Source organism: Setaria italica, chromosome V (assembly GCF_000263155.2).
Source record: "Setaria italica strain Yugu1 chromosome V, Setaria_italica_v2.0, whole genome shotgun sequence".
NCBI lineage: Eukaryota > Viridiplantae > Streptophyta > Magnoliopsida > Poales > Poaceae > Setaria > Setaria italica.
In genome coordinates this window covers 25,899,131-25,911,169 of record NC_028454.1, presented here as the reverse complement: position 1 = coordinate 25,911,169, position 12,039 = coordinate 25,899,131, and the positions used below count along the sequence as shown (strand labels likewise).

The 12,039-nt window shown below is 42.1% G+C and overlaps 1 protein-coding gene across 3 annotated transcripts; it reads right to left on the bottom strand.

Annotated features, from left to right (window-relative positions):
* Nucleotides 1-179: 179 nt before the first annotated feature.
* On the bottom strand, nt 180-6,653 carry LOC101758548 (pentatricopeptide repeat-containing protein At1g10910, chloroplastic). 3 transcript variants are annotated; one of them, XM_022827026.1, is made up of 11 exons: nt 6,355-6,653; nt 6,041-6,125; nt 5,672-5,935; nt 5,283-5,585; nt 4,784-4,888; nt 4,550-4,649; nt 3,782-4,101; nt 3,108-3,284; nt 2,883-3,011; nt 695-1,113; nt 180-616 (listed from the first exon to the last, which is right to left on the bottom strand). In XM_022827026.1, the coding sequence occupies exons 1-10, from the start codon at nt 6,579-6,581 to the stop codon at nt 886-888; spliced, it is 1,938 nt and encodes a 645-aa protein (XP_022682761.1). In that variant the 5' UTR covers nt 6,582-6,653; the 3' UTR covers nt 180-616; nt 695-885. The 3 variants fall into 3 exon arrangements, with proteins under 3 accessions (XP_022682761.1, XP_022682763.1, XP_022682762.1); XM_022827028.1 differs by having other exon boundaries at nt 6,041-6,240; nt 6,355-6,494; XM_022827027.1 differs by having other exon boundaries at nt 180-1,113; nt 6,355-6,581.
* Between the last annotated feature and the right edge of the window lie 5,386 nt (nt 6,654-12,039).

Below are 12,039 nucleotides of genomic sequence, written 5' to 3'. Positions count from 1 at the left end.
AATAACCAGATGAAATGCCATGTTCCAAATGAAGTGTCTTCAAAATCTGGATCAAAACATGCTTATCTGGTTTCATGAATCATGAGGTATTCTGATGCTCCAAATCCAATCAAAAGAAACTAAAGGATAGCGAAGTTTTTTCCCCCTGAATCTGAGTTCACGTAATACTGGTATAACAGTAGCATATGACCAAAAAATCCCATTAACTCCATTTGTATGTTTGGTTAATCCATCTTACATTCATTGCTCAGGAAACTGTCCATTCCATGTTCAGGACTGGTTACAAAATATATGTAGTTAACAAATCTAAATCTGTGCGCAGCTTTCTAGGTCCATGTACAGTGACTTCAACAAGCACAATCCGCTAAAGTCAAGCCAACATTCTCTGCTGTAGCTATAAACTGACATTCCCGATCTGCTGTGGATATAATCTGACATTCTCTGCTGTAGATATAAACCGACATTCTCTGCTGTAGCTACAAAGAAATGTTGCGGATACTTGGTAAGCTTATCAGACAATCTATAATCTAACCTACACATCATTTCAAGCATGGCCTATACTACCATCACTCCCAGGTGGATTGCTGTGGAACAAGCATGTCTCACGGGAAAGTTCCTGGCCACAGTAGACATAGCACAAGTTAAGGAGAATGAACTCAGGGTGATTCACTATGTGCAGACTTATACCACATACCATAATCTGAAATTCTAATGGAAGTCAGTTGCCGGAGCTTAGGCACATCCGCACACGACGGCGATAGCTGATACCTTGTCATCTGAACGACGACTCTGAGCACAGTAAATTGATCCTCAAACAATTGTGGCTTATTGAAGGAGGTTCTTGGGTGGATATGAACAAATTATATATACAAAATCTTTCCTTAATCATTTTTTGTGTCTTTGTCCAATGGTCCTTGATGCTGTCTGCTGCTTAGAAAGAATTTCTGCTATCAGTTGTTTTTGGCCAAAAAGCTGTGCATTCTTCAAAAGCAAGTTCCTTGATGATGAGTCTACAGAATAGCCTTGTCCAGTCATCCAGTCCAAGAGGCACAGCAGTAGATGCTTTTTATCAGGCTTCTGGATGTATCTCTGAATTGCTCTCCCAAAGATATCCTGTAAATGCAACGATTGTGTTCAGCAGCATTGAAAGGAAGACTAAATTAGCATGCTTGCTATAAATGTTCATATGTGGGGTCAGGACAGGCCTGACAAAGCACAATATTGCCCGAGGCATGTCTGAAGTATGAGAACTTGGCAGCATCAGGCCAAATTGACCAGCCAAAAACATGAATCCCAAAGCCCAAACCACAAAATTTTGCAGTGGGCAAAAAATTACAAACAACCAGCATTCTGGGAATAATCGTATTATCAAAAAATTATCACACAACAAGAGCTAAAGAAGCAATCAAATTCAAAAGAACATAGAGTAAAAGATCCATTTTATGTTCTACAGAACAGTTCATGTCAGACTTTACAGGTAATAAAAAAGTTCCCTAAAAAACTAATCAGTGCATCATCACTGTCAGGAATGCATCAGAAAAAGGAAAGAAGCATCACTAACCTCTCTTCTCCAAAAGTAAGATTGTTTAATCTATTGAAGAAAAGGAAAAAAATAAGTAGAGGACACATTTTTCTAGATTATTATACCAGAAATCAGGACAGGACAACTTTAGGCAGGAAGAAACAACTTGGGGAATGCCATTGGCCAACAAAGCGGATAGGTAATTTTGCCATCCAGAAGATGAAACGAAGATCCAATGTTGGGTATACAATGGGGAGTTGGGGAAGGTCACAAAAATATGGAAGCTTAAACTTTGGCGAGCTTTTTGCTCTACTAAAGTTAAATCATGAGCCTCACCTGAAAACTAATACATGCTATAAAACTATTCCCGACCTGGTCCTGAGGAACACACTCAGACTGGGTCCAGGAGAAGGTATAGGCTGGTCGTTGATCAGCCAATAAATGCAAGCTACCAAAAGAAACCCAGAAAAGACAAAATGTACCAAACATTGTGATGAAGTCTGAAGCAACAAACTCTTATGCATGGAATTTTAAAATCCTCGTGGTAAGAAAATGCCTACTTATCACTGTTTTCAGAAAAACCAAAAACACACCAGTTATTCCCAACCACCTAATTTCTTGAAAGTGACATGCTAATGTTTTTTATCCTGGTCCTGGGATCCTAAAACACTGATTTCTATGATCTTCATTCCCAGCAGCCATTTCAACATGTCAGTGCTAGAGCAACAATGGTATTGCTAAGCCCCATTAAGTTCAGGATGTAGGGAACCTTGTAATTACTAGTATCAGGTAGCAGAAGCTTGTAAAAGCCACACCATTTCATCATTAGTAAGAATACTAGGCGTGTATTCACTTACAAGGACGCAAATACAAGTTACTTTTTAAAAAAATAAATTGAAATTCAATGCGAATTGTCCAATACTCTAAACATTATGGTAGCATTCTTGTCCCAACCACTTCCTCAAAAAAAAAAAATCTTCAACCAAAAAGTTTCCTAGAAGTCTGATAAATAAATATTAAAAGAAGACATACTGTAAACAAGAATTCCAATTTCAGACATGAATTATAAATAAATATTGGAGCCCAAACCCAGGAGTCAAGAGTGGAAATCTGCAAGGTTTAACCAGATTGATGGACATTGGAACATATAATACCATGAGAATTGTGCCCTTGACATGTAATTGTACTTTCAGAGTATCCGATAGCATAAGCCTTTGGTTAACTAAAACATTTAGTTTTTGGGTATACTTGGACTCTCAGAGCCTCAAAACAAACCATCTAGTATAATTATACTGTTTTGAAATCTGTATTAAATTCCAAACAGGTACCAAAGGACATACTACAGGTACAGAAGCATCACCTGGCTGATACGCCACCCAGAGCGATTTAGGGCTTTCATGACATCGTTAATTAGATTTATATTTCCTGATACCATGAAAGCCCTAGCAAACTTCTCCAAGGAGGAAGGAGAAATCAGCTCAGCATTGTCCTGCTCAATTTGATATGCTTAGTGGGGACACAAGAATAAACAAAGCAGATTGCAGTAGCAAATGCCAAAAGACCGAAAAGAGTAATATTTTATTACCTTAACAACAATGTATGCATCCTTGAGAAGTTCTGATGAAACCAAGATGCCTAAAGCCTTCTCATGAAGAGATTTACGTACTGTTCTCTTACTGTACCTCAACATGTTATACACAGAAAATGCTTCAGAAGGAAAACCTGCTTTTCCTAGCTGTACCATTACATGAGAACAAAGCTCCTGGAGAAGATTTATAATTTTTTTTATCAGCTACATATAGGTTTTCTGCAATAAAAAGCTGACTTGAAGCGTGCTCTAGGAAATTGTGCAATTACTATCCCTCACTCTCTTCTGCAAGTGTGTTCACTCAAAATGATAGGTGTACTCATTTTGGTTCAACAGTTCAGTCAGCAATGGAAAATATTCAGACATACTATAATGTAGAACTATTTGACTGTGCTCCAAATACTGAGATGATAACAAGATTAACCGATCAAATAACAAAAACTTAAGCCTATCGTTGTGTATTCCCACTTGATCTCTGTAAATAAAAGAGGTAACTATATCCCCATGCAGAATACAAAACAAGCAAATGGAAATGATACAAGGAAAATAAATAAAGTTTTGATTCCAATCAAGAATGAACAGAATATCAAGGATGTGATCATGGAGCTTCAATTTGGATACAACTCAGGAATGATGCATTAAATAGATCAACAGTATGATAACAAAAATACCTCATTTAATTGATGACCCTTTGTATGCATATCTTCAACCGTCTTGTATGCTAGGTGATAAACCTTTGCATTGCAGAAGTACCTTATCAAGGTATTAAATGTAATATTATCAGGAGATATGTTCAATTCATCCATTTTCTTCAGCATCCTCATTACACTCTCCATATCATTTGTGCTGCAGTAAGTGCGCAGTGATGTATTAAGCATAACCAGATCATATGATGCATTCTCAGCCTCAAATTCTTTTGCAAGTTGTTTTGATTCTTGATGATGACCACCTCTGTGTAATGCTGAAATCATGATACTAAATGCATAACCATCTGCAGTGGCCAGAAGATAAGCAGATCAGAAAATGTCAACAAGAAACAAATAGTTGATGCTAGGACCAGTAAGATATTTGCATGCGAGTGCATGTACAAAGGTCAAGAAAATTATTATATTACCACATACTATGCCACCTAAGACTCCTCAACACAACACGAAGTGCAAAAGCTAGATTGCACTAAACAGGACTACAGGAGCATGCAATTAACACAACCATGAAGCATAACTTTCTTAGAGGAAGCTTAAAATAAAATTTGATGTGCTTATTTGCAACTAGTCAGCATATACACAGTGAACCATCTAATTCTATTGGTAGGAACAAGGCACTGGAATGAAATATTTATAGCCCAGAAAAGTATATTACGAAGAATCATATATGTACAGTTACAACGAGAAACTAGAAAAAGGAGAGAATTTAATGTGTTATCCAGCTATATACCATACCAGATTTGACCCCTTTTTCTTTCATTTCATTAAATAACATATTTGCTTCCTCTATCTTCCCACCTTTGACAAGGCCATCAATCAATATACAGTATGGCATCTGGACACAGTATAAGGATTAATGAATTAATGAATTATGATAACATGAATTGAAGCATTAACTAAAGCTGATCAATTTAAGGGACCATGCAATCATGCACGTTAAGTATTCCTGTGTGAGACCCCATGTTTTACCTCATCCTGTGCAAAACCTGAGGCTTCCAGTTCAGCTAGCAGGTCCTTAGCCTTCTCAAAGATACCACCTTTAGAATACACCTTTAACAAAGTGGTCAACATAACCTGCGAGTGTAATATAATTTAGATGGTACTAGAATGACAATATTAGCACAAACTTTTTGTTGAACGAATGATGAAAATTCCAAAATATTCAAGGTGAACTCCTCGAGTACAGGTATAGCTGTATAGGAGTTCAAAAAAGAAGCAGGTGATGATTGCAATGTGAAGAGGCTATTTAGAAACAATTGGGAGCACCAGTGCTCTCCATGCAACTTTAATGCGGGTCAGCCAAGTCCCACTCAACTGATGATGTAGCAAACAGTAAATCATGGTAGAAACTAGATGGGTTTGCAGACACTTCCCCCACTTGATGTAAGAATATCCTTCGGCATATCAGGAAGCATATACATTCTAGCTTATTAATAAAGGACCACTGAACAAGAATAAGAAAAATGACCTTATTTGGTGTTAATCCAGAGGACCTCAGATCTTTCATCAACAGCTCAGCTTTTCCATAATCAGCATTTTCTGAATATGCATTCAACAGGGAGCTGTAATGGAACAGATTAGGACTATGGCCTTCATCTTTCATTTTCTGAAAATATACTTCAGCCTCCTCACAGTAGTTATGAGATGCACATATTGCCAGAAGAGTGCCATATATTACACTATCCATCTGAAGATCTCGGGATTTCATCTCATTGATCAATCCCATTGCCTTCGTGTAACCCTGCTTCAACTTCACGCACCCTGATAGCAGCTGGACGATACAAGAGAGCTATTTCAAAAGCTATGTCCTACATATCACAATGTTGACAGATAAAGAAAAGGGTCATAGTCCCGTACAGTACTGTAGGTGAATGGATCAGGTGATAGCCCTTCGCGTATCATCTCGTCATAGAGCTTGAAGCTGCTGTCAAACCTCCCATTCTTCACCAAGCACCCGAGAACCGAATTACAGACAGAGACGTGAACCCTCATCGTGCAGTCTTGGATGGCACCATACACTTGCAGCGCCCTCGCGGGATCACGGCTCAGTCCAAGGTATTTGAAGTAACTGCTGTAAGATGCAGCGTTGGTCATCTCGCGCTCCTGCATCCACTCGAAGACCTGAAACACACAAAGTTCAGCGGCTTGCTGTTTAGCTATGGGCAACTCTCCTCGCTAGACCGAGAGCATACATTAAAAAGAGGATGTGAAGTCCCTGAACACTACCTTAGAGAGGTCATCCCAGCGCCTAGTGTCTCCGCAGTGGCGCAGGATTATGTTGCAGTCCTGTGTCTGCAGCACATCCTCGAACCTGCAAACGAGGGCGTAATATTCATGGTTCAATTACAATTAAAATCAAGCAGGAACTAGTGACTGAACCCATCCTAACATCCCATTTATCTTCTCTCTACCAATGGAAGCAGAGCCTGCGAATTTTAGTACCCACATTTAGTAGGAAAAACCAATCGCGTAGTCCACAACTGATACGGACAATTCTTGGGAGTTGAAAGTTTACAGCAACGAACGGTGCTTGGGGGTACCTGTTGAGCGCGGCTACGGGGTCGGAGGAGGCCTTGACCTCGGCGACGGCGCTGCGCCTGGGGGACGGCCGCTGGGGCTTGGGCGCCTCCGGCGCTTCTAGTGTCCGCGCGGCCGCGCGGACGAAGGGGACGGCCTGCCGGGGGCATGTCGGCGTCAGCAGCGGCGGCGGCGGAGGCGGAGGCAGGAAGCGGGAGGCGGTGAGCATCGGCAAGGACGAGGCTTCCATCGCGGCGCCGCGGCGTGCTATCTGTTCCCGTCTCGCATTCGACTCGGCCGTTGCAAGCAGAGTGGCAGGCCTGAGGGGGAGTCGGGGAGACAAAAGGGAAGACGCGTGGGCCGGATCCACGTCTCAGTGAGTACAACTACATCTACTACTGAGGAGTCTCATCGGACAAAAGATAGCCCGGCTCCAGGCTCAAATGGGCCGTCTTTTTTTTATTTTAGCCTTTTTCGCGAAATTTTTTCACAAATAGACTCATGGTGAAACTAATTTCAAAAAATGGACCCTTAGCTTGGTGCCAGGATGGCCGGTACCAAGCTACAACGTCTTGGTGCCAAGGTCGAGCCGTCACCGCTGACCGGACAGCTGACGTGGCGTAGGCTTGACGCTTGGCGCGACTGAGGCTCGGCGCTAGGCTGGCGTCAAGCCTTGGCGCCATAGACCTCGGCGGCAAGCCTCCTACATAAGCCCCGCACTCCTTCCTGGTCGAACTTTCCTCCTCCTCTTTTTCCTCCCTCTCAGGTTTTTACTCTTCCCACTTCGCCCTAGACTACGAATCGATATTTTAACCTAGGAAACTTTCATTTGATCCGTGGATCTTGAAGAGCAAGGTATCCTCTCTCCCTCGTAGCTTTTTTTTCACATCGATTCGCTATATATTAATTGTATTTTTTAACTTAGGGTTTCATGCAACTGTAGGATGCCGAGGCGTGGAAAAGAACTAGGAAACCAAGGTAACTCCAGCGCACGTAGTTATGTTATGTGCTCATTGTTGTGGATCAAATGAAAAACCTTAATTGTAGGTTTATTGTTAAGTGCGTTCGATTCTTACAACGATATAAACTAAATTGTAGTTATGGTGCCAAGCTGACCGAAAATGCCTTCGATACATTACCTCTGACTAGTGGTGTTCCAGTGCCTATGTGCTTGCGGCGATCCTTGCAAGGTAGCCAAATCCGATGAACATGACACGTATAGGCAGAGGTATTGGATGTGTTCCAACTTTACGTTTGAACCTACACTTCGTCAGCGCCGTATTAACAAGTTGGTAAGGAATTGTTGTTGTCTTATAATTATTGTTCATATTTTTTTTGTTTTCTAACAATTGCATTTGTTGTAGACCCCTCCACCGCTATGTGATTTTGAGCAATGGATCGACACTGAGATCAATCCTGAAGACAAGGAGGAGATGGAGTATATGTTGCGCTGGGATGCAGAGAGGAAGGAGATGATGGAGAAGAGGCTTAGAGAGGAGGCTCCAGAAAAGGAGCACAAGGAAGAGGAGGAAAGGAGGCGTGTTGCTGCGAATAGGGAGGAGAGGGAGAAGAAGCTTGAGCGTGCATGCCGAGCGAAAGTAGTGATTGAGGAGAATACTGATGCCTTAAGGAAGAGAAAGTGGCCTCGTTGCACTCAGTAGTCATAATTAGTTTTTAGTTCTATGGTTTATTTATGAACAATATTGTCTACTGTGAGATTTTTATTATATTGTCATGTAATGATGCACTTTAAGTATGGGCATGCAAGTCACGTCGACGACCTATGTTTATTTTGCGATGTAATGCACTTCGAAGTTGTACTCTATAGTGAAATTTCCGCAGAAAATGAAAAGGGTACTTCTTAGTGAAATTTCGGCAGAATTTCCCCTATTTTTCGATGCAATCCATACAAAATTATGAGATGAATAGTTAACATAAATACAAACATACAAGCATATGGCACATTCATAATAAAAATCCATAATAGTTTACAACGAAAGTACAGAATAGTTAACAATGAACGTCCGTTGATAATGAACATCCACAAAGTTTATAATAAAAATCCCTAATAGTTCATACACACAATAGTCAAATAATGAAAGTCCACATACACAATAGTCAAATAATGAAAGTTCATGTACACAGTAGTCCATATACACACTAGCATGTACCACAAAGTCCGCAATAAGTACCCTTACTGCCTCCTAGTCTTACCCTTACCCTTGTGACCAAGGACGTCGGTGCTTGGAGTGTAAGGAGAACGTAGGCGACGTAGTCTAGTGCCTACAATCTGTGTAGGCTGAGCCAAGGGAGTGTCGTGGAGCTGAGACGGGCCAAGCTCGTCGGGCCTCTGGTCATCGTCGTCATCGTCCTCATCCTCGGATGCAATTACTTTGGACCCTGACGGGCCTTGCCCGGACGAACCAACGCCTCCTTCGCGTGGGGATGGAACGTGCATGTCTAGCGTCGTGGCAGTCCTGCAACCACAACAAGCAGCCGCACGGCGAAGCCAACTTGACAGTCACTGTTGTGAAAAAACTAGTTAAATGAAAGAATGTAACGTATTAATAAAGTATTTGAAAGAATAATTTGATTCTTACGTCTAGAAAACTTCGTGTCTGGGGGTCCGTAACTCTAGGACGGAAATGCTCAATATCTCTAACCGAGATTTGGACTCGATTTTGGCGCACTATTGTTATTCACTATTGTCGTACATGTGTGTAACTTGATCCTGACGTACATGTATTTAATGCACTCGATTTTGTCCTCAAAATCGGGTGTGACAAAAGTGGTACCAGAGCCGTGTTGACTGTAGGACGTTAGCCTAGTTAGAAAATGGTCGTATTTAAGGATTATAATAATCTAGTAGCCATTCCTACCTTTTCTTAATTTAAATCTACTTAATTATTCCTAAACTTGATTTGTCTCATCCTTGTTGCTATTTTGATCTTTTATTATTATCTTGGTTCGTTCAAAATTTTATTCTAAAAATTTTCTTCTTTCTTTCTGTTAGATGGCTCGCACCCGGTTGACAGCACGCAAGAGCACCCGTCCCCCGCGTCATGGCATCGCATCATATCAACCCATGGAGCCTAGGGACGAGGAGGAAGAGGAAGAATACTACTTCCAGCACCCGGGGATGACACTGACGAGGACGCCGTGCCCGTGGAGCAGGAGACCGCATCGTCACCAGCACCGGCACCAGCACCGGCGCCAGCACCTGCACCAGCCCCGGCGCCCGTACCGGTCATCGACTTATCGGATGAAGAGCCCGAAGCAGATTCCGAGCTCGAGAGATGGATCAAGTGGGTGAAGGAAGACTATAGCCAAGGAGTGCACATGGCCAACATACTCAGGTGGACTTGTCATCACTTGGGGTATAGCATGAGGCCTATCTACAAGTGTGCTCGGTTCACCCACCCTCGCTATCCCACTTTTTGGGAGGTGAAGGTTGTCCTTCGTGAAGAGCACGAAAGAGGATGGGAGGTGATGGTTGTTCATCATGATGTGGCGACGAGGAGGACCATGGAGTCCGGCATCGCCGAGGCAGCTAGGAGGGTACTTGAGGTCCTTTCCCACAAGGAACGGCCACGGCTACAGTACACATATCGCCGGTTCCTTCTGTTCAGAGCTAGTGGAGAAGCAAGAACCTTCATAGCGACTCATGATGGAGTTGACATGGCCATGGATTTTCTTCGCAAGTACTTGTCGGCAACTCTCACCGCTTTGAATGAAGCAAACAACCACATCTTTGAGCTTCAACGGGAGCTTCATGAAGTTTGGTGGGAGAGAGATGTGCTAGTGGCTTCCGCAACGGGGGCACCGCCGCCACAAGAGGATGCTGATTTTCCCGCTTCGTCGCCGTCACCTAAGCGTCCCCGCTACGACTCGCCCGGCGCCGCCGCAGAAGATCTCTAGGAGTTAGGAGTGTTTAGCTTAAAATTCTTGTAATTGTTAGACGTCGCTCGAGTGTGTTAGTTAAAGTGTACTTAGATGCTTGGTTTTGTGTTACATGTTTGAGTTGGATCTTTGTAATGAGTGCGGTATGTTGGGTAATTGCCACACGATACCGGTCTTAGTAATAAAAGTGCTTAGTTGGGTTTTAACTCTGTTCTAAATCAGCTTCTAATCTTTCTTAATCATGATCTACCATCTGTCTAAATCTATCTATCATGCAAGCTAAGCGATGTTCATTCTGTTCTCGACATTAATTGACACGTCAGTACTTTTTTATTTATATCTCGATCTACAGAAGTCCAAATGACATGAAATCAGTGGGGTTAGTTCCAGAATTTTGTGGGTCAATTTCTGTAAATGTTTCAGAATTTTTGGAGGATCTTTCTGGGAGATGTATGCGAATTAGTAGAGCAATCAGAATCTGAAACTGTCGACCGACACTATCAGCTTGTTAATTTTGAAACCCGAGATATAGAAGTCCGATTGAGGTGATTCCAGTTGGGTTGGTTTACGAATTTAATAAGTTACGACTTGGTAATTTTTCAGTAATTTTGGACACTTCTTCTAACGGCCACATCTAATTTAACGGAGCTAATAGAATCTGTTTTATTTTTATATCTTGTCGCTTTATCTTTCTCAGTTATTCCTTCACACACATATCTAAATCCATTGTCTCTAACGCTCAGATGGTAAACACCAGGTCCGGATCAGGAGTTGACCGTCCCGCAGTGCCTCGTCACAGGGACAACAGCAGCAATCCCAACCCCGCTCCGCAACAGAATCAGCAAGCACCTGCAGGGATGGAGCAGTTTCTAGCAGCCCAGACTCAGCTTCTCGCCGGACTGACCAACACCGTGGCAGCCTTACAAGCTCAGCTGAACAATAACAACAACAACAACAACAACCAGCAACAGCCGCCGCCAAGGGATAGGCACAGGGAGTTCATAAGCCACAAGCCCCCAACGTTTTCACATTCTCCAGACCCGTTAGATGCTGATGACTGGTTGAAAACCGTGGAGAAGATGCTGAATATCACCCAGTGTTCTGACAGGGAGAAGGTCCTGTATGCTTCAGGACGCCTGGAAGGGCCAGCTGCAGATTGGTGGGATGCTTACACCACCACCCATGCCAACGCTAATGGCATTACCTGGGAGGAATTCAGGACTAACTTTAGAAGTCACCACATTCCTTCCGGATTAATGAAGCTCAAAAAGAAGGAGTTCCTTGCTCTTAAGCATGTACCTTAAGTTAGTGGTAGTTGCAGATAAAAAGTAACTTAATAATCCACTAATCATTAATAATCCACTAATCAACCACTCTTATAATTCTCTTATCTTGTTAATTACAGTAATAATCCACTAATTAGCCACCCTTATCTTGTTAATTATAAAAAGAATTAAATGATAATCAATCCGAATGTGCCTGCAATGCTTTGTATTTGAAGATAAATTTTGAACGTTTGAATTTCTTGTATTACAGAACGAAGGAAGTATTTCTAGATACGTAGCAAAAGTTATGTATTTAGAAAAATTAAAATAAATAATATTCCTAGTATTTTAGGAATAGGATATTAAGGAGGGAGTATATATTTCGGCCGGCTGAGAAGCAAAACGTCAGCTCGAAACGAACCGATCAATGCACCAACAATTGACCTTGTTCTGTTCATGCTCCGTCCTACCACGCGTGTCGAATTTGACAAGCATTCTGCTTACCTTTATCGCTTACTACATCCCGACAAAATCATGATGGTG

Excerpts from the sequence above, each read along its gene's own strand:
- LOC101758548 (XM_022827026.1), bottom strand. The coding sequence starts at position 6,581 with ATGGAAGCCTCGTCCTTGCCGATGCTCACCGCCTCCCGCTTCCTGCCT. Across the intron at positions 5,936-6,040 it reads GCTGGGATGACCTCTCTAAG|GTCTTCGAGTGGATGCAGGA; the intron begins GTAGTGTTCAGG and ends TGTGTGTTTCAG. Across the intron at positions 4,889-5,282 it reads CTGGATTAACACCAAATAAG|GTTATGTTGACCACTTTGTT; the intron begins GTCATTTTTCTT and ends TTACACTCGCAG.